General features: G+C 36.9%; 1 protein-coding gene across 1 annotated transcript; it reads right to left on the bottom strand.

Annotated features, from left to right (window-relative positions):
- Window positions 1-2,981: 2,981 nt before the first annotated feature.
- Window positions 2,982-19,211, bottom strand: GEMIN2 (gem nuclear organelle associated protein 2). The gene is made up of 10 exons (XM_069559032.1): window positions 18,948-19,211; window positions 18,485-18,569; window positions 17,018-17,107; window positions 16,689-16,748; window positions 13,634-13,747; window positions 11,929-11,973; window positions 10,461-10,529; window positions 9,073-9,183; window positions 7,665-7,723; window positions 2,982-3,395 (listed from the first exon to the last, which is right to left on the bottom strand). Exons 1-10 carry the CDS (start codon window positions 19,115-19,117, stop codon window positions 3,356-3,358), a joined length of 843 nt encoding a protein of 280 aa, XP_069415133.1. The 5' UTR covers window positions 19,118-19,211; the 3' UTR covers window positions 2,982-3,355.
- Window positions 19,212-23,373: the final 4,162 nt, after the last annotated feature.

Below are 23,373 nucleotides of genomic sequence, written 5' to 3'. Positions count from 1 at the left end.
TCTTTCTGTACAACTTTATATTTTAATTATAGTCATCAACAGCCCTAAGTGAACAGTAAACCTGTGTTGAAGAGCAGATGTATGTTTCAAAAGTAAATATACTATATGAATGACAAACTGTGAGGTAGCTTTATAAACTATTTTTTATAAACTATAGTCAGTGGCCTATACTAACCATGATGACAGTTGAACCCTTGTCTACTAGCCAAACCTCTATAAAGGAACTTAAGCCTGGAGATGTCATCAGAACCTGTCTTGGTCCATTTGGGCTGCTTGTCTACTATATACTGCTATACTCATCTTTCTCAGTTTCTAACGCATTTTTATTTTTGTCCCCAGATGGTAAAACTGGTAACTTAAACCACTTTTCATCTAGTTCAGTCTCTAATTGACTTATTCTGCTAAGAGACACAGATGAAATAATCTTATCTTAAAAAAAATGCATACAATAAAAGTACAAACAATTTAATGAATGCATAATGTCCTCCTGACCAAAAGAAGTAATGAATCTTTATATGAAAAAAAAAAAAAACAGGTGCAATCCAATTTATCTGGTCCATACCCCCACAGACCTGATTAAACTACTGTATGGTAGCTGTTATTTTCAAAATAATTACCTCTAAATTCTGTATTTAAAATGTGTAATTTCTCAATGAACTTGAAACATTTCTGTGTCAAAGAGTTGGAAAAATTTTCCTCTTCAATTTCTCATTAACATCAGAAGATACTTTTATTTGTTAAAGACTTGATAAACCCTTCAGCTATATTGGTAGTCTGCCTAAATATATTTGTGACTTAAAATATCTTGTTTCTGTATTCCTGAAAAATATCCTTATGCCAAGTTAAGTTATTACAAAAATAAGTTTTCAGTTAAATATTATAGACCTACAACTTGCTGGAAAACAGAGGTATAACAGCATTAAAATAATTTCGTATACCACTTGTCTTCTGTACATGCAAAATTGCCTTTTTTGTTTCTAGTCCTCAGGAATGTTAATTCTTCTGTGTGAGTGAAGCTGCTCAGTCGTGTCCGACTCTTTGCAACCCCATGGACTGGAGCCTACCAGGCTCCTCTGTCCATGGGATTTTCCAGGCAATGGTACTGGAGTGGATTGCCATTTCCTTCTCCAGGGGATCTTCCTGACTCAGGGATCAAACCCAGGTCTCCCACATTGTAGACAGACGCTTTACCATCTGAGCCACCAGAGCAGTGACCATAAATACATGCTCAGCCACTACGCATGGAAAAGTTACACGTTAGTTACAACAATAACTGCCACTTTAGACCTTTACTATTAATCAATCAGTCGCTAGCCTTACCCAGTAAAGATCAAATAGCAAAGAACATGAGTCTATTACAAGGCTACTTGTGGTTATTGGTTGGAAATCTAAACTCTTCATGGTAGACACTGCTGGCTGCCTACTCAACACTCTTGTCTAACAGAACCATTTTTGGTAGGAGTGACAATGTGCTCACCAATAATTACATTTCCCAGCCTTCATTCTGAGTAGAAAATATCGTAATTCTGGCAAATAAGTTGTAAGTTGAGGATTTCTTATAATACTTTTCTCCCCTGATAGGACATCAAGAAGTGTGATACCTTTTTATCCTCCCTGGAATGTAGATTCAAAGAGAGAAAACCACCATATCATGACTAAAAAGATGAAAACTATCCTCTAAGATTGATGAAAGATAAATCTGGATGTAGCCTAGGATATTTAAGATATTATTACAGCCAGCTGCTATACCAGCCCTGAACTTCTCAAACCAGAATTAAGGAGAAAAAAAAAATTCTTAATTTTTAAAACCTCAGTTAAGTCAAATTGCAAAACCAATATTTAACTGTTGGAATCTCATGACTTTCAATCCTCCTCTTGGGAACTTCTGGTCAAAGAAAGGAAAAAGTTGTACATAAAAGATATTTTCTATGTTGGATTAGCACTGAAAACATTAAATATCCAACAATGAGAGACTGTTTAAATTCTGGTAAAACACAACTTAAGACTACTAGGCTACCATTTAAAACTCAGTTTTTTGAGGGAATTTCCTGGCAGTCCAGTGGTTTGGACTCCTTGCTTTGATTGCTGAGGGCCCGGGGTTCAATCCCTGGTTGGGGAACTAAGATCCCACAAGCCATTGGGTGCGACCCCCCTCCCCCACTGCCAAAACCAACTTTTGGAAGACAACGTGGTAGAAAAGATTAAAATACAAAATTATATCTGCTCCATTTATAACTAGTGACAAAACTATTGGTTGCCCAATCCACGTTTATTCCCAATCCTCTTTTCCTTTTCCATTTCCCATTAGAAAGATTGGAAAAGCTTACAGTTTCATTTCCCCATTCTTCTTGGAGCTAGAGGTAATGATTTTATACGTTCAAGGCCAACAGATGAACACAAGTCTGCTGTGGATTTCTGGAGAAGGTTTTGCTTTTATGAGAAAAGGATCAGATGTGGGAGGCTCTGCCTCCTTCCTCAACTATTCTATCTTGAATATAGACACACTGCTCTGCACTGCAGTGGCCATCTTACTATGAAGGAAAAACTAAGAGACTTTCAAACACCTTGGTAAAGTGGAGTCACTGAACCAATGCCAGCTCCTCTAGGTTTCTTGTTATATGAGAAAGATGAATCCCTATTTGAAAAACCATTGCTACTTGGGTCTTTTGTCACTTACAGTATGAAACACTCCTACCAGATAGAGAAGTAGAAAAACTGTAAACAATATGATAAAAGATGTGGCATAAAAATTAAAAGAGTTGACCTTTTACCGTATTACAGAAAATGATCTATAAAGAAAAAATTGCGTTTATGTAAGAAAGCTTTTAAAAAAAAAAGTCTGAGCTTAAAGAGAAAACATCAGACTAATTTTGTTGCTAACTATGAATACACATGCCATATAAACTAGATTATCCTAATTCTAATACTAAGGACATTAGTCTGTTGTCTTTTAAGAGTCAAACAAAATTTAGTAACCAAAACATTTTCAATCAAATTTTATATGTGTACATGTAAATAAACAACAAAACAGCACCAAAGACCTCTGTACAATTTCACCATACAGTTTCTGTGTAGGATGCTTCATCAGTAAATCTTTCACTTTTGCTTTAAAAGCACGTGATTACAGAAAAGTGCTTATTCATTAAAAACTGGGTAAGATCTTTTACAGATACCTCAGATATTCAAAATAATACAATCTATCTTCTGAAGATCAACCTGAGTTGCACAGGTTAAGTTGAAGACTCTTCACACGGTGCTGAAAATGTGAGGCAATCTGCACTTAACTGGCACTGCACTTCCTCAGACTCAAGCGTCTTCATCACAAGTATCTTCTGTCTCTGAGAGATCAGCTTCATCAGGACGGCTCATCGGCTAAGTCACGCTGGTCAAAATACCTGGTGATAAAAGAATTTGCACAGCGAAGGAAAGCATAAAATGAAAAGGGAACCTATGAACTGGGAGAAAATCTTCGCAAACAATGTGATCCATGAGGGTATAATTTCCAAAATAAAAAAAGCAGCTCATGCAACTCAATAACCAAAAAACCCAATAAAAAAAAAATGAGCAGAAAACCTATACAGACATTTCCTCAAAGAAGATATACAGCTGGCCAACAGGCATATGAAAAGATGCTCAACATCACTAATTTTTTGAGAAATGCAAATCAAAACTACAATGAGGTATCACCTCATGCCAATCAGAATGGCCATCATCACATGATGGAAAGGGTATGGAGAAAAGGGAACTCTCCTACACCGTTGGTGGGAATGGAAATTGGTGCAGCCACTACGGAAAAACTACGGAGGTTCCTAAAAAGAATTAAAAAGAGAGTTACCATACAATCTAGCGATCCCACTCCTGTTCATATATCTGGAGAAAATGCTAAAAAGGTCTGTGTATACACATATATAAGGAATATTACGAAGCTATAAAAAATAATGAAATAATGCTATTTGCAGCAACATGGATGGACCTAAAGACTACCATACAAGGTGCAGTAGGTCAGACAAAGATAAATATCATATGATGTCACTCTTATGTGGAATCTAAACAATGATACAAACAAAATGATACAAAACAGACACAGACCCACAGGCACAGAAAACAAGTTTATGGTAACTGGAGGAGAAAAGTGAGGGGCAGGGCAGGGGAGAATGAATTAGGAGTTCCCAATAAGCAGATACAAACTACTACATACAAAATAAACAAGGCCCTACTGTACAGCACAATGAACTATATTCAAAATCTTGTAATAAACTATAATGGGAAAAAATCTGAAAAATAGAATATGTATACATATATATGCATAACTGAATCACTTTGCCATACACCAGAAACTAATGCAACATTGTAAATCAACTATACTTCAATTAAAAAAATTAATGTATAGTTAAAATATTAATTGCAGCACATTCAAAAAGATACATCTATATACATATATAAGGAATATTACTCAGCTATAAAAAATAGTATTTTTGTAATAGCAAAAGACCACAAATGACCCAAATATCCATTAATAAAGCGACTGGCTGAATCAACTACAGCACATCTACACAGTGAAAGATTACAAAGCTTTTCTAAAAAAAGGAATGAGGAAAATATCTACACTGCTACCATGTGATTCCCAGGATTCAGTAAGTGAAAAAAACGAAGCATAGAATGGAAAGCTAAGTATGCTATGTTTTGTAAGCATGTGCAGGGTATACATATATTTGCTTATATTTTTTAAAAGAAACAGTGAATGGGAGGATAAATAAAAAATTAACAATAAAACAGATAACTACAAAAGGGAGAAAAGAGACTACAGAGGATAAAGATGGATTCTAAAATGCTCCAATACAAATTACAATTTTAACTCTGGAACAATTTAAGCATTTTATGAAATTATAAAACAAGTTTAAGTAAAAATAAAATCACTAACCAGACTCCACTAAATGAATCTTCTCCTATACTAGGTTGGTGGCATAAACCAAACAGGAGAATAATTCCAAGTAATCTTAAACATGATGTTCCAATATATGTAACTAGAAAGATATACCATGAACAAAAAGAACTGCAAAGAATTCTTAAATGGACTTCAACAGTTTTACAACTGGCCATATTGTTAGTATTGTTATTCTGAAACTACCATGTGCGTACTGTAGGATAAAGTCAATAATTATGTTAAGAAAAATCAAGTAATCTTAAGTTAGAACTGAAATATCAACTTGGACCTATGATTTTACTTTTCTTTCTAAAAAATACATACTTCATAGCTCTGTTCAGTGAAAAGGCCTAAATGCAATGACCAACCCCAAAACACCTAGCTTCCCTAATGTTCAAAATGTAGACTCTAGATATCATTTTCTACTTTGAAAGAGGAACCAGCACTCCCAGGAGAAGAGACTAATTCCAGATCTGGAGCCAGAAGTGCCCAAGATATAACTGAGTCATTTTGGCAGAGCAGAAAGTAAGAAAGCTTTTTGATAGCTTTCTTTTGATAGGCCACTGAGGTTACAGACCAAAAAGCATAGGAACTGATCTGAAGGGCTCCCACTATCCAAAGATAGACCAATTTGAGCATCAAAAAGAATGACTGCTATATCCCTTTACCTGAACGTGAAGATCAACCTCACACCACTCTACGAGAGACAACTAGGCACTGTATGCTTCCTGATGTGACACGAGAGCACACAGTCTTGTACACAAACACACAAACACACATTATCAGATATAATCGAGCCTCTAGACCTACCTACCGGTTTACAGCAAACATGCAGGATAAGTGAACCATTACACACCACCATGTAGTTAGCCGTCAAAACCAAAATACAGGAAATTTTACAAGTCAAAGGATCCAGTTTTTTCAACAAATAAATAGCAAAGAAAAAAACCAAAAGGGCTGGTGGGGGTACTTAACAGACATACCAGACAAACGCCACGAGTGCATCCTACTTGGATCCTGGTTTGAACAATTCAAACATAAAAAGACATTCTTGGGACAATTAGGGAATATGAAACACAATTGGGCATCAGATGATACTGAGTTATCACTAAATTTACCGGAAAGCCCTTTATCAGTCAGATACACTGAAACAGGAGAAATAATATGTCCAATATTTGTTTAAAATATATTAACAAAACAGATAAATGAAACATCCTGGTGTAGAGTTAGTAACTGTGGAACCTGGGTGGTAGATTAGTCTGGGGGGGTTATTTTACTATATTTTTATGTGTTTTAAAACCTCTATAATAAGGAGCATAAAAAATAATTATGATCGGTAAAATAATTAAGGTGCCTAACAGTTACTGGGGGGCTTTCCCAGTGGCTCAGTAGTAAAGAATCTGCCTGCAATGCAGGAGACCTGGGTTAGATCCCTAGGTTGGGAAGATCCCCTGGATTAGGGCATGGCAACCCACTCCACAACTGTTACCTAGAGAATCCCACAGACAGAGGAGCTTGGTGGGCTACAGTCTGTAGGGTCACAAAGAGTCAGACACTACACTGAAGCAACTATGCCCGCACAACAGTTATTGGATCCTGTTTGAATGCGATCCTACTCATCTGATAGGGTATTTCTATGAATTAGCAGCTATTGCCTTAAAGCTATCAAAAGAAAACCAACAACAAAAAACACAGAAGACTTATAACCATGTAAGTTACTTACACTGAAGCTGTTACAATAGAGTCAAGGCCTATGTTATCTGGTTTTCAAACCTGTTATAACCTATAGGTTTTCCTAAGTGAAGTCTATAGCCTCAGAAACTTCTGCCCTACCTTCTAAGGATTAAATGAGTTCCTATTTTGAAGCACTAAGAAAAATGCCTGGCACAAATTGACCACTAAGTATTAATTATCATCATTAGCATAATTATTATAGATCAAGAAACTACATGCTGAACATGTTTATATTTTGAAAAAGTATCTCGCTTGGCAATGGGAAAAATGAACACAGTATTACTTAATATCCCAGTATTTAAATATATTATAAAGCATTAAAAAGTTATTAGTGTTGGAATAAAAACAGACCAATGAATAAAAATAGCAAGTCCAGAAAGAGACCTAAAATAAATATGTGTGTGTGTGTATACACATATTCACATTTAAGAATTTAGAATATGAAGACATTTTCATGTAAATTCCAGGTGGAATTTTAATGTAAGAAATGAAATAAAAAATATACTAAATAACTGAAAATGATCAAAGGACATGAGCAATTTAAAAAAACTGCAATAAAATGAAACATATTCTATCCTTATGGATAACCATACAAAGCAAATACAATTAATCTGCATCTTTTTATTACTAGAATGGAAATATTTACATCAACTGAAAACGCTCAGTGTTGAATAACAGGAGATGGGCACTCTCACCAACATTTTAGTCGGAACCCAGAGTGGTATGATCTTTCTAGAAGGCAAATGTAATAAATATCTCAGTTTTACAAGTACATGCAAGCCCTTTAATTTATTTCCAGGAATTTCCCCTTAGGCAATAAATAGAGCTATGTGTATAAGAATCTTCAATGCAGCATTATTTACAGAGAAACACTAGAAATAAAGGGAATTGTGATACATATAATACTGTTTCCTTATGCCTCAACTTCCTCACTGTAAAATGGAAACAATACTTTCTACCACCATTAATAATGCTATTATAAAGCAAGAAGTCAAGGATTACTTACCTGCTAACCAAGCAGATTAATAAATTCAAAGCAGGAACCCTTTCATCATCTTTGCTGTCCTAAAAGGCAAAAAGAAAAAAAAGAAAGCTTGAAATGCAGACTGTTATCCCCTAATTTTTCCTTCTTCTTTTATTGTGGCCTCGCAGCATATGGGATCTTAGTTCCCTGACCAGAGGTCAAACCCATGCTCCCTGTGAGCCACTGGATTGCCAACAAAGTCCCAACCACCTAATATTTTTGAAGGAAGTTTCCTTTCACGGTGCAAAACATGAACATTTTATTAGATGACAATAATAATGACATGGATATAGAAAACATCAAAGAAAACAGAGAAACTGTAGAGTTAATGATTCCTTGAGAAACATCTAAGATCTTGTTTTAAAGAAAGCTCCTGAATAGATCCTAGAAAGGAATAAGAGTTGAGGGCTCTAAGGAGGATAACTTGGGAGAGATACTTTTCCTGATTCCAAGTGTAAGACTGAAAAAAGCCTGTGTCCTAACTGGACACTAATGGAAAAAACATATATAAACAGATTTTAAAGAAAATATTTCAGATCAGGGTTCTCAATGATGAAGGAAGTTGTTCCTGAACTATACATTTCCTAAAATTCACTTTAAATATACAGTGAGTAATAAGTTACATTTTGCTCGGAGTACAGGCCATGTAAATTAGTCTGTGCCATCTCATGGAAGTTTAATGAAACTATTTTGGAGTAGTCAGTGGAGAACAGTTTTTTATTTTGTGCAGGTGAAAGGAGGAATGAAAAAAAAAATCAGCTTAGTCTGGCATCGAATTAATTTATATCGTAATGCTGCAGGCATGAGTTAGAGGAAGGGTCTAAATGGAAAAATTCAAAACCATTATTATGCCAGAGACTGTTAGTTGACCACTGTGGCTTCTTGATTCCCCATATTATGTAGCAAATGAAGCTCATTTTTAGATGGGTACACTGTCACCCAACTAAAATAAACATTTCCTATAGTTCCTTATGGTCATGTGACCAAATTCTGGCCAATGAGCTATTTTGGCCAGATGTGCTTGTAAGAGGCTCTGGGAAGGCTCTTTAGAGGGGAGAACCTTCTCTTCTTCCCAGCTTCCTTTAGTGAAACATACTGGTGGAACCTGGATTATGAAGTGAGCTTGGGGAGGGAAACCACAAGTGGCAGAACTCGAAGGCCTGGGTTACTGCCACCTTAGATCTGATCTGCCTACCTTCATACTCCCTTTGTCTGAGAAAAACACTTGCATTTTATTTTAGATAATGTTATTTTGGACTCTTCTACCACGCGGCTAAATCTAATCTCGACTAACAACATAGTCCACCTTTTGTTACTTCACTGAAATCATTCTTTACCACCACAGAAGCTGCTGAGTGCTTCCGATGTGGAATAGTGAGTCTGAACTTACCACCAGAAGCCTCACTTCAGAGCACCTTCTTGCAAGCTGCCGAATCAGTGAATGAGCCTCCGGTAATAATGGTTTTTCAAGACAAGCCAATAAAGCATAAAGCCATCTTCCCTATACAGGATTTAAGAAAGCAATAAGTAGGCAAACTACACCATAAGTTTAATTTATAATCACTTAATTGTACCTCAGAAAGGCCGTTATCAAGTTATATTCCACCAGCAGTACGCACGACTGAGTTTATTTGGAGCAACACATCACTCCAGGGACTACGCAAGAGTATTTGAACAAAGTTTAAATAGCAATTTGTACAACACACTAAGTTAGCTCCTTAAGCAACCCCAAGTCAATGGTTTTTTTTCCCATTTAAAAAAAAAATGGCTTCACTCTATTCAAGCTTTATTTCAATGACCTTCTCTTGAACAAAAAGATTCACATCCAGGTTTCTTTCACAAAGAGTGAGTGGGATTCTCTTCTATGTGAAAAGAGCAAGCATACATTTAAATTTGACCAGAAGCTTCTGGACGGCAAAGATTATATCTTGTGTTATGACTGGGAGCCTTGAAGCTTCAGATACACTCTTTTTTGCAAATATCCTCAGTGGTGAAAAATACTTGTTTTTAAAATCAAATCTAACTGCAAAGGATGATAAAATTTCTTATGAGGGGATTAAGTGGGCAATTCATTTACATAACATCTATCAAATTTACCCAACTGTGAAGGTGAAAAATTTTTAAGCTGTGAGTGTAAAGCAATAAAACAGAAGGGCAGTACAGTAGAGTTGGTCAGAGTACAGCCAAACTGCCCCAGCATGAGTCTCAGTTCTGCCAGTTATAATCTGTGTGCCCTAAGGCCAGTTACTGAATCCCTATGTGCTCCAGTTTCCTCATCTGTAAAATGGAAATAACAGCTCATAGGTTATTCAAGGATTCGAGGAGTTATTATACGTAAAATCCTTAGAATGAAGCCTGGCACATATATTTGCTATTATTCCTATTTCTGATATTCTTTAGTGGACTGGATTTCAAAGCCATTTTAGAAAATGCATTTCAAACTTCTCTAAGCCAGGACTATTTGAAATGGGGTCTGCAGACTGGTAGCCATTCTGTTTGTTACTGATCTGTGAAAAGATACGCAGCTTCTCCCAGGATATAAACCAGCTATTTGGTTGATGGTTTTTCTCCCCAATGCAAGATTCTCAATGAAGGAAGTACTATGTTGATTAACATTCTATTGTAAGTTCCTTATTTTACTGCAAACAAGCATTGTCTGCATTATACATATAGCTGAATAACACGTACATATATATAAATAATACAGAACCATAGCTTACATATAAGGTAAGTATATATAATTTTGTCTGCATTATGAAAAGAAAGATGCAGTACTACCAATTCTGGAGTAAAGTCTCTTTCTCCAAACCAGTTATTCAGATATTCCAAGACACTAGTTACTGTTGCCTAAAAAAAGGGGGAGGGGGAAGAGATGGAAGAACAGCATTAGTAATAAAACACTGATAAGTTCAAGCTGAGTTACATTAAGTTCAGTGAGAAAACAACTGCTTAAAATGGACTTCTTTAGACTTAGAGAGAAACGTTTGACTCTATTTAGTAATTTGATTAGATGGAACACTCAGTGAGATAAGGCTTTTTCGACAAATATTTTTATATATTTTCAATTATCAACACAGTTTAAATCCTAGGATTTAGTTAGTAACTACTAATTTAGTTCAGAACTATTTTTTTGTTAATTCCACACTCTCTTAAAAAGAAGTCTTTGCATAAATTCAGCTTATTTTCATTAAATCAAAGTACAAATCTAAATACAAAGTTAGCTAGAGAAATATAATCTACCAAATTCTCTAGCTTATTCTAGTATAGATGCTGCTGCTGCGTCGCTTCAGTTGTGTCCGACTCTGTGCGACCCCGTAGATGGCAGCCCACCAGGCTCCCCAGTCCCTGGGATTCTCCAGGCAAGAACACTGGAGTGGGTTGCCATTTCCTTCTCCAATGCATGAAAGTGAAAAGTGAAAGTGAAGTCACTCAGTCGTGTCCGACTCTTAGCGATCCCATGGACTGCAGCCCACCAGGCTCTTCCGTCCATGGGATTTTCCACGCCAGAGTATTGGAGTGGGGTGCCATTGCCTTCTCCGTAATATAGATGGGACACTTACAAAAGTCATTCTCATTGAATTTAGTATAATTATTAGAGTATCTTAATGTAAATGATCAAGTAAGTAAAACTGTAGGCCAGTATATTATTTACAAGAGTATGACTTGTTAAAAAAATTTATCTTCCAAGGGTATCCAATATATGTGAATACAAAACAATCAAAGTTTTATTTGCTCTTTAAGTGGACAACAGAGTTCCTAGTGCTGAGAGACCGAACAACTAAAATTCATATTGTTTCCCTTTTGACCCAAGAAATTCAAATTTCATTCTTAATGAAGTGTGCCCAACATCTGGAACTAGAAATAGCAATCTAACCTTAGTATTTTTTTTCAAACCCCATAATCTAAGACTTATAACTGAAACATAAATGTATGAATAGTTTAGCACCATGATAAAGAGCATGAGTTCTGAAGTGAGATCAACCTGGGACTGAATTCCAGTGCTGCCATTAAAACTTGCCAATAAACCACCTTGACTTAATCGCCATCCGTTTCCTCATTTATTAAAAAAATGTATATTAATAATAATTCCCCATATAAGGTTGTAGTGAGGATTAAATAAGAATTTTAAAGAGTTTAGGACAGGGTCTTACATACTGTAAATATTAAATAAATGTATTCAAATATCTTCACACACACTGCAAACAGAAGCATGCATATATTCTTATTATTATCAGCTATATTTTACCTGATTCATTCTGCTAACAATACTAAGCAAGGGAGGAAAACCAATCTGAAAGAAAAATGAGACTGAAGTTTACTAAGTGGTATTACAAAGCGGAAGGGTGGGGGGGGCTTCATTTTTTTTTTTAATTGGTGAATTTCTCAACATGCTATTTTATGAAAATAAAACATAGATAAAATTCCTTCATTATATATTACAATAAAACATTCCATGAACTACTATGCTAATAATACCCAAGAAAACAATGTCTTGACATTTGAATACATAAATGTAAAAATATAGAATGATTTTGAGTAATGAAGATATTAAAATAAAGCATGTAATAAAAAAGTGTGATGTTAATAAGTTGTGCATACTCTTTCAAAAATCTTTAGCTAAGCAAACATTCTGGGGAAGTAAGGGTACTTGGATGAGCTCTTTCAAACCTAATCTGCTTTAAATAAAAAAAGTTATTTTGGACTTTAATGTTGGGAGCTTTGATTATGAAAACAGTACTGACTTTCGAGAAACTTAAGTGGACACGCATTAAAGTGTATTTTGCAATAACAAACTGAATAAATATATATTCTTTGCCAAATTAAAAAATTTTGAAAAGTAACATACATTAGGGATATAATCCAATAGAAGAAATGCTATATAAGAAACAGCATTAAATTAGCTCTCAGAGATCTGAATCTTTCTACACTCCCACCACCATGCATTAAGACTGCCTGTTTCCCCAGCCCTTATTTATTAACAGTGTGTCAAACTTGTTTCACCAATGTTAACTGAAAAATGCCAGCTCAGTGGAGATGTAAGTAATGTTTTTATTTTAAGAGTTTGGGCATCTTCTCATATAAGAACAATTTGCATTTCCTTCCTGTGAAATGTCTCTTTACACCCTTTGCTTGTTTTTGTTTTTTAAATTGAGGTCTTGGGTCTTTTTTAGTGATTTTCAGAGCTTTCACATTTAGGGGATAAACTAATTTTAAATGAGAAAAACAAAACGTGGCACCAAAGAGAAAACAATAAATACCTATTCAACACAACAGACAACATGGTATAGGGAGTTACCAGTAATGCAGATATATGAACATCTGCAAGCTTGGGGGCAGGCGAATCCTGAAGGACAAGAAGCAGCTGGCCACATACTTTATTATTAAAGTCATATGAAATATAAATAATCTTTATATTTATAAAATATAAATTAAACATAGCCTCAACATTTCACCACCAGAATATGCAATTTATTAAACATTTTTAAGCACCTGAGTTTTTAAGCACCTGAGTTTTCCTTTGTTTCTCTGACTACTCAGAACTCACTGCTTGACCCTTCATTTGCAATTTATTAAGCATTTTTAAGCACCTGAGTTTTTAAGCACCTGAGTTTTCCTTTGTTTCTCTGACTACTCAGAACTCACTGTTTGACCCTTGCCTAATCATTAAAAAAAAAAGTCCTATCTAGCTCAAAAAATTATTAAACAGCTAAAGCACACACTGTTTTAGAAAAAGGCTGTTATACATCAGTCATATATTAGTCGCTTTTTAAATTTTTTTTACAACCTTGGAAAACAAAAAAGCTATTATGCTTCTATGTTTAGCAAATGGGCTTACAAAAACAGTCAGGAGACTGGATTTGGCCTAAGCTATATTCTGCTAAGTCTCTATACTAAATCTCGCTCCAAAACTATGACCTGTTTTTTGTTTGTTTAGTCACAGTATCACTTACTTGTACATAATCGATTCCAGGACTTTCACTTGCGGCTGGTCCAATAGCCCCTTCAGCACATAACCTTTCACCTAGACAAAATTTTTTCCAGCCTTCTTCATCTTCACATTTTGGCTAAAAGAAAAAAAAAAAAAAAAGAACTTACTTATGTATTTTCTTTAATACTGAACAATGAAAAAACAAGTGAGGATTCCTTCATATTCCCACCATCTCACACAAACATATAGTGCTTGTAACGGAGTGAACTGTGTCCCCTCAAAATTCCTATGCTGAGATCCTCACCTCCAGCATGTGCTGGTTAGGAGACTGAGTCTTTACAGCAGTGATTAAGTTAAAATGAGGTGGGTAGAGTGGGTCCTAATCCAATCTGACTGACATTCTTGTGGGAAAGAGGAAATTCCGATAAAAAGACATTAGGGATGTGTACGCACACAGAAGGCCACGTGGGGACCCAGCTAGATGGCCATCTGCAAGCCAGAGACAGTGGCCTTGAGAGAAACCTGCTGACACCTCGATCTTAGCCCTCTAACCCACAAAGCTGTGAGAATACCTTACTGTTTGGTAAGCCGCTCCATCTGTGGTGGTTTGTTACGGCAGTCCTAGCAAACCAGAACAGGACCCAGGTGGCCACACCATATGTGGGACATTTTCAGTCTGGATCATACTTTAATGAACACTGACAAGCAAGGAAGTGCTCAAAAGAGGGTGATAAAGACGTAAAATTGATATAAAAAAAAATACACTAAGAATGCTTACAAGAATGAAGCCTATTTATCCCAAGGAAGGAGACATAATTACATACTTCACATAAAAGGCTGTCCAATCAAAGAGGGAATAGATTTATTCTGCACTGTCAGATGAAAAAAGCATGACCTTTCAGCTCAACCCTAACAGAACCTAAATTTTTTAAATTTATTTATAGTTGATTTATAATAGAGTTAGTTTCAGGTGTATAGCAAAGTGATTCAGTTAACAGAACAATTTTTATTTGGGCACATCACCTCACAAATCATTCTACATACATATGCAGTTTTCCCCCCTGAGGAGAAAGAGCTTTCATTAGATCCTCAGAAGGAGAACAAAACCCCTAATAGGTAAAAGCCTACTGTCCTGGAACAATGTTTTCCCATTACTCCATTAGGTCAGAGACTGTTTCTGCTTCAGGTAGCACTGAAAATCCTAATTATTACATACGGTTGGTGTTTAACAAATGATTAGATCAATCAATCAATCAATGTTCATATTTACATAGTTGCCTTCAGAGGTTGCTTTAAAAATTCTTCATCTTATTATTTACATGTTTCACATCTGCCATGATGAATATATGTGTTACTGCTATGTAATATTCCATTGTTTTGATGGAGGATCTTCATTTATTAAATCAATCAATTATGCTGTCATTTCTCTTTTGACAAAATTATATCACCATCCTGTTACTGGTGCAGCTTCTTTTTGAATTATATAGGTACCCAAAAGTCCTTACCTTGAGCAAGGAAAAAAATGTATCTACCTACCTACCGTCCTCTCCTTCTTCTTACCAGGAGACCTCACCGTACAGTGAAAGGCTTTCGAATCAGACAAAGTTTGGTCTCTATCTCAGCTATACTTTTTATGAGTTAAATGATTCTGGGCAAGTGATGTTAGTGTCTTTCACACTTTTCCTAGAGCAGAGCGTCCAACAAGTATACAGAAGCATATAGAGAGGTTACACTGAATCTCTCAGATTTCAGCTGGTAGTCTTAGGCCATGAGAACAGCTTCCTCCATTTATCCCAAAGTGACACCATTTAAAACACGTTAGGAAGCACTACCTAGAAGAAGCTTCTAAAATCTGAAATCTGTGGGGAATTCCCTGGTGGGCCAACGGTTAGGACTCCATGCTTACACTACATGGGTTTGATCCCTGGTGAGGGAACCAAGATCCCACGGGGAGCACAGCATGGCCAAAAGAACCCCCTGAAATCTATGAACCACCTGAAACAATGAGCAAAATTGTATGAATAGGTGTGTTTTCCCCTCTCTGAAAATAAACAGCTTTCATTTGATTCTCCAGAATATGAGACTCCATAAGAGGTTAAAGAGGTTCCCTGGTTGCTCAGCAGTAAAGAATCGGCCTGCCAATGCAGGAGTCTTGGCTTCAATCCCTGGGTTGGAAAGATCCCCTGGAGAAGGAAATGGCAACCCACTCCAGTATTCTTCCCTGGGAAATCCCATGGACAGAGGAGTCTGGTGGGCTACAGGCCATAGGGTTGCAAAGAGTCAGACACAATTGAGTGACAAACACTTTCACTTTTTCAATGGAGATACAGACATAGGATACAGACTTGTGGACACAGTGTGAGAAGCAGAAGGTGGGAAGAATTGGGAGAGCAGCATGGAACATATAAATTACTATGTAAAATAGACAGCCAGTAGAAATTTGCTGGATGAGACAAGAAACTCAAATCAGGTGCTCTGTGACAACCTAAAGGGGTTGGATGGGGTGGGAGGTGCGAATGAGGTTCAAGAGGGAGGGGACATATGTAAACCATTCATGTTGATGTAGGACAGAGACCAACACAATATTGTAAAACAGTTATCTTCCAATTACAAATTTTAAAAAATTAGTCTAAGCTGATAAAACATCAAATGGTACTTTCCAGTAAGCATGACAAACTTTACTAAAAAGTCAATCATTGGTATTGGCACCATTACCTCATCAAGAAAATCCAAGGAGCCTTTATTCAATCTTTTTGTAAATACTGAAAATGTATTTACTTTCTTGAAAACCAAATGTCTAGAAGAACCTTTACAGACTTGTAGAGACTGATCCAAAGTCTCTCAAGATGTGGATTAAGGGTGTCATAAACATAACTTGCATTACTTATTCTACCCTTTTCAGGCGAAAAGACAATGGAACTGTTACTATTAATAGTAGATGGGAGAGAATGAAAATAATATGGATTAAACAAGAGAATCTTTAAGAACTGGAAGTAAATACGGACTATTTCAAATAGCTATAATAGTTACAATCAATAGTTATAATAGTTACGATCTAAAGAGAGAAACTTACATACCATGGTCACGTTACTATCCAGCTGTTGTGATTTCCAGTGACTTCTATGTCTGTTCACACTCTAAAGGAAGAGAAATCAGACAAATGATCATAGAATGGATAACTCAAAAGAAATCAATTGCTGCACAACATTCTAACAATCTTAAAGCCTGGAAAATGTTTCAAATTGTATTATGTCAAGTGATTATAATAATAATAATTTGGTAATTGATTCATGAATATTCTTATCGTTACATATTTAGCAGCCCCAATTTTTCCAACTACAGTCTAAGAACAGAAATAAATCTGAAGGAAGGCTTTAATTTGATTAAATGATTAAAGTACAGCTACCTGCCGAACAGTTGAAAATTGTGCCACTTGTTGCTGTTGCCACTGCAGAGTGGGGGAGTATCCTTCTGGGGCAGGCTGGCATCCTGAAAGCTAGAGATCAGTTCATAAATTTTAGAATCAATGTTAAGTGTTACCACTAGACTCTCAAGCCTCTGCAAAGTAAAAGCAGAATCAAGAGGAAAAATGAGTAATAAAGCTAGTAAGACTACACAAGAAAGGAAGTACTTTTTGCAGATGTAAAAAAGGATGCAATTCATTTATGTCTGAGTTTAAAACATCAAGAAAAGATCCTTATATAGTTGCTTTAGTAAAAGCAATCTGGAACAGTTTATAGTTGGAGTTTCTACAAAATCCAAGTATGAGACCTAAAGATATAACCCAGGACTACCTTTCTATAATAGCAAAACTATTTGAAGCAAAAAGACATAATGCAAATAAAACATTCTGGTATGAGCAGAATGCAAATAATTAAAAGCATTTGACTTTACAAGGGCTACTTCTGTTTCTTAAAACAGCACATAGGTCACAACTGATCACATATTGCCTTGAAATAAAACTCAGTATGGTAACATTTCAAAAGTCAGGTATACAAGATACCATCTGTCATCAACTAAAAATTTCTGTAAAGGAATTATATGAAACATTATAGTATCTGAGTTAAAATCTCCTGATAATAAACATCAGATAAACAAATTACTTAGAACACAAAAGGAAAAGGAACTGTGGTAATTTAAAAACTGCTGCTCTCCTTCCACCATAGGTTAAACAGCATCAAGTGGACTTTCTGTGGCTACTCCATCCAGACTAGTTCTCCCTGTTACTTACTGGTCCTTATATGTTAACTTTCTTCACAGCAATAGACATAATATATAACGGTTTGTTTTTTTAATGTCTTCCTCAGGAGAAAGAGCAAATTCTACAAGGGTAGGGACTTTCTGTCTCATCCTCTGTTGTACTCCCAGTGCCTGGCACATAAGTTGCTTAGTTAAAAAATGTGCTGGATAAATAAATGAATGAAAAGGTTCACAGTGGGCAAGTAGGTAGAAAAGTGTGATACTTGGGTTTCTATTTTTAAAAAACAAAACCTAGTCAAATTCAAAACATACAAACTACTCTAAGATTAAACGCCAGCCCAATAATAATTGTGAACTGGTAAAAGGTACCTTAAAAATAAAGGCTAGCATAAATAACCTATTTAAAGACTCCATGAAGATCGGGTCATGCTCCTAAAGTGCTAGAAGCTCCAGGAATGTCAGGGTTACTAAAAGTCTCTCTGCAGGTAGTAAACGCCAGCTGTCCTTTTGGGGGAAAAAGCACAAGCAACTGTCTAACTGAACATACAGTAATAAAATCTTACATTTTAACTGCTCCTGTCCGATACTTTCTGACACTATACGGTTGAGCCTCCGTCTTTTAATTTGCGGGGAGGAAAAAAAAAAAAATCCCCTGATGCGTAATAACACTCACAGAAATATTCACACTTTGCTTCCTTTTCAACTTCTTTGGGTCAATTTGAGCTACCACAACATCTGGACATTGAGCTGCTTCGATCCTACAAACAAGTGATAAATGCAAAAAAACGTGATTACTATTGTTCATGTGTAGTATAACAAGCGATCCAACTTCTACAGTTCAATATAAAATTACAAACTTCAGAATTGCAATGGAAGCTCTAAACAATAAATTTCTTAAATTATCTGGACTGAAAGCAATCTAAGAGCATGTATCTTGTCACCAGTAATCAGGTTTAATAAAATGAAGTTCACAGAAACTCGCTCACACAAAGATGTAATCAAGGGATTTTGTTCTGACCGAGTATGGGGACGGAACAGAAGTGGGGTTTATCGCACTTTGGGGTCGAGCGGGGTACGGGCGATGTGCCCAAGGGCGTAAGGACAACCGGCCCACCCGCACAGGGTCCAACACTCACTGGACCCGCCTCAGGTATTCCTGGGGAGTCCTCGGAGGTACGCTGGGATCGAAACTTTCCGTCAAGTCGCAGGGCTCCACCGGCAAAAGCCGTGGCATCAACTCCTCCACCGCAGACTCCGCAGGTACCCACGCCATAGTTTTCAATGAAGAGCGTCCCACCCAGCGCATGCGCCAGAGCTGGGGTCACAGCGCAGGCGCACGTAGAGGCGCGTTAGGCGCGGAGTTGAGCAAGAGGCCGGCCTTACGGGTCGTAACTGTGCATGAGCAAACGTGAAGCTTGTTCCAGAGTTTAAGGGTCCGGTGCTGTAGTGAAGACTGCGAACTTAGTTCCTTGTAGAAATGGTTCTGAAGTTTTTCTGGGTTTTATTCTTATACCTTTCTAAGACTGAGGGTTATTAACTTTTATGCATCGTTAGTATTGAGGGAACTGTAAGTACTTTTTAAGTTAATGAGCAGTTACTGTAACGATCATTTCTTGAGCTTTAAATTCACATCACCTGCATTTCCTCATTTAATTTTTACTGTCTTTTAAAGTAAGTGGTATTATGCAAAGTTTGTGGGGACGGAAATCGACTGAAAGAGGGGTTAAGGACAATTGTAACTTTCTTCTAAGGAAGACCTATTGGAAAAGACCCTGCCGCTGGGAAGGATTGATAGCAGGAGGAGACGGGAAGGACAGATGATGAGATGGTTGGATGGCATCACCAACCCCAGGGACATGAGTTTCAGCAAACTCTGGGCGATGGTGAAGGATAGGGAAGCCTGGCGTGTTTCAGTCTATGGGATCGCAGAGTCAGACACCACTGAACAAGAACAACAAAAGAGAAGAGCCGATTCCAACACAGATTTATCTGATGCCAAATGAATGTAAAATTAGTTTCCCAGAGGAATTTCTTCTACTTGGCTGTGCCAAAGATCAGTTTATATTTATCCAAAATTATCTAGTAATAATAGAGTTCAGTTCAGTCGCTCAGTCGTGTCCGACTCTTTGCGACCCCATGAATCGCAGCATGCCAGGCCTCCCTGTCCATCACCAACTCTCAGAGTTCACTCAGACTCACGTCCATCGAGTCAGTGATGCCATCCAGCCATCTCATCCTCTGTCGTCCCCTTCTCCTCCTGCCCCCAATCCCTCCCAGCATCAGAGTATTTTCCAATGAGTCAACTCTTCGCACGAGGTGGCCAAAATACTGGAGCTTCAGCTTTAGCATCATTCCTTCCAAAGAAATCCCAGGGCTGATCTCCTTCAGGATGGACTGATTGGATCTCCTTGAAGTCCAAGGGACGCTCAAGAGTCTTCTCCAACACCACGGTTCAAAAGCATCAATTCTTTGGCGCTCAGCCTTCTTCACAGTCCAACTCTCACATCCATACATGACCACAGGAAAAACCATAGCCTTGACTAGATGGACCTTAGTCGGCATGTCTTAGTAATGTCTCTGCTTTTGAATATGCTATCTAGGTTGGTCATAACTTTTCTTCCAAGGAGTAAGCGTCTTTTAATTTCATGGCTGCCATCACCATCTGCAGTGATTTTGGAGCCCCCCAAAATAAAGTCTGACAGTATTTCCCCTGTTTCTGCATCTATTTCCCATGAAGTGATGGGACCGGATGCCATGATCTTCGTTTTCTGAATGTTGAGCTTTAAGCCAACTTTTTCACTCTCCTCTTTCACTTTCATCAAGAGGCTTTTTAGTTTCTCTTCACTTTCTGCTGTAAGGGTGGTGTCATCTGCATATCTGAGGTTATTGATATTTCTCCCGGCAATCTTGATTCTAGCTTGTGTTTCTTCCAGTCCAGCATTTCTCATGATGTACTCTGCATAGAAGTTAAATAGGCAGGGTGATAATATACAGCCTTGACGTACTCCTTTTCCTATTTGGAACCAGTCTATTGTTCTTTGTCCAGTTCTAACTGTTGCTTCCTGACCTGCATACAGATTTCTCAAGAGGCAGGTCAGGTGGTCTGGTATTCCCATCTCTTTCAGAATTTTCCACAGTTTATTGTGATCCACACAGTCAAAGGCTTTGGCATAGTCAATAAAGCAGAAATAGATCTTTTTCTGGAACTCTCTTGCTTTTTCCATGATCCAGTGGATGTTGGCAATTTGATCTCTGGTTCCTCTGCCTTTTCTAAAACTAGCTTGAACATCTGGACGTTCACGGTTCACATATTGCTGAAGGCTGGCTTGGAGGATTTTGAGCATTACTTTACTAGCATGTGAGATGAGTGCAATTGTGCCATAGTTTGAGCATTCTTTGGCATTGCCTTTCTTTGGGATTGGAATGAAAACTGACCTTTCCCAGTCCTTTGGCCACTGCTGAGTTTTCCAAATTTGCTGGCATATTGAGTGCAGCACTTCACAGCATCATCTTTCAGGATTTGAAATAGCTCAACTGGAATTCCATCACCTCCACTAGCTTTGTTTGTAGTGATGCTTTCTAAGGCCCACTTGACCTCACATTCCAGGATGTCTGGCTCTAGGTGAGTGATCACACCATTGTGATTATCTGGGTCATGAAGATCTTTTTTGTACAGTTCTTCTGTGTATTCTTGCCACCTCTTCTTAATATCTTCTGCTTCTGTTAGGTCCATACCATTTCTGTCCTTTATCGAGCCCATCTTTGCATGAAATGTTCCCTTGGTATCTCTAATTTTCTTGAAGAGGTCTCAAGTCTTTCTCATTCTGTTGTTTTCCTCTATTTCTTTGCATTGATCACTGAAGAAGGCTTTCTTATCTCTTCTTGCTATTCTTTGGAACTCTGCATTCAGATGCTTATATCTTTCCTTTGCTCCTTTGCTCTTTGCTTCTCTTCTTTTCACAGCTATTTGTAAGGCCTCCCCAGACAGCCATTTTGCTTTTTTGCATTTCTTTTCCATGGGGATGGTCTTGATCCCTGTCTCCTGTACAATGTCACGAACCTCATTCCATAGTTCATCAGGTACTCTATCTATCAGATCTAGGCCTTTAAATCTATTTCTCACTTCCACTGTATAATCATAAGGGATTTGATTTAGGTCATACCTGAACGATCTAGCGGTTTTCCCTACTTTCTTCAATTTAAGTCTGAATTTGGTAATAAGGAGTTCATGATCTGAAGCACAGTCAGCTCCTGGTCTTGTTTTTGTTGACTGTATAATAGAGTAGCCATCCCTTTTTCTTTTTAAGAGAGATTTCTTAAATAGTGCAAAGAACAAAGTTAATGCCAACACCCAGAAGTTATCATTATTAATCTCAGGGGCAATCTTGTGAGGGGGTCCTATTATTTCCACTTTACAAGTGAGTGAACAAGGCAGAAATGGATTAAGTTAACTTATGCTAGGTCACAACTTGCAAGAAACAATGAAAGTACTATGTCTCAGTCTTTTCTAAACAAGCTCCGAGTGAATACAATTGTTTTCTAAGGTCTGTTTAATTTCAGGCTTTTTTTTGTTTGTTTGTTCTTAAATCAGTCTTTAGATTGAATGCAATTAATTTTAAAACCAGAATGTAACTTTCTAAACTGGAGATAAAGTAAGGACAATCTTTAGGTTAAGTGCTTAAGAATTAGTGCTTATAAATACTAACTAAACAATTGGGAGACATGGAAAGAAACTGCCTGGCTGCAAACTAAAAAGTTATTTGTTTAAAAAATCTTGCTGATTTTAGAAGAAACAAACTTATAAGAGATGCAGAGAAACACTCCTGGCACTGAACATTTTGGTGATGATGAAGAATAAATTAGAAATCATAATGTGTCATTTCTGGATTTTCTTACACATACTTTTTTCTTTGGAAAGTAGCTTATTAGCAATTCCCCCCCCCCCCTGCTGCCCATTTTTCTGTAGAAAAGAACCTACTAGGTCAGCCACAAAGGAAAAGTTCTTAATACTGGACTCCATATATAAGTGCATGGCAGAATTACACATGCATGAAGGAAACAAGGATAGAGATAACAAAATGGAACAAAGCTTGTCCCAGGAAATAATAAGAAAAATTTTTCAAAAGAAGTGTGTAATAAAGGACATCAATAATTCTGAAATGGTTCTAAAATTTTAAATACACAAGAATGAATTCATTCAAGAGAGAGGAAATTAATTAAACATTTATAAGGCTTACTGTCTGGTCTTTAAAACATATCTGGCTTAAAAGAATTGAGGAATGAATTTTGGAACACGTTATAAATAGGAAATTGCACTAGGTATTTTTTTTAAGTCTTTATTGAATTTGTCACAATACTGCTTCTGTTTTATGTTTTGGTTTTTTGGTCATGAGGCATGTTAGCTTCCTGACCAGGGATAGAACCCACAGCCCCTGTATTGGAAGGTGAAGTCTTAACCACTGGACCACCAGGGAAGTCCCCTGCACTAAGTATTTTTGAATGTTTTGATTGAGATATGAGACAGTTGAGAAGAAACTCTATTTTGTTGATGAAATTATTCTG

This window comes from Ovis canadensis, chromosome 18, assembly GCF_042477335.2.
Source record: "Ovis canadensis isolate MfBH-ARS-UI-01 breed Bighorn chromosome 18, ARS-UI_OviCan_v2, whole genome shotgun sequence".
Taxonomy (NCBI): domain Eukaryota; kingdom Metazoa; phylum Chordata; class Mammalia; order Artiodactyla; family Bovidae; genus Ovis; species Ovis canadensis.
The sequence above is the reverse complement of the archived record's forward strand: the minus strand, read 5'-3'. Positions and strand labels throughout refer to the sequence as shown.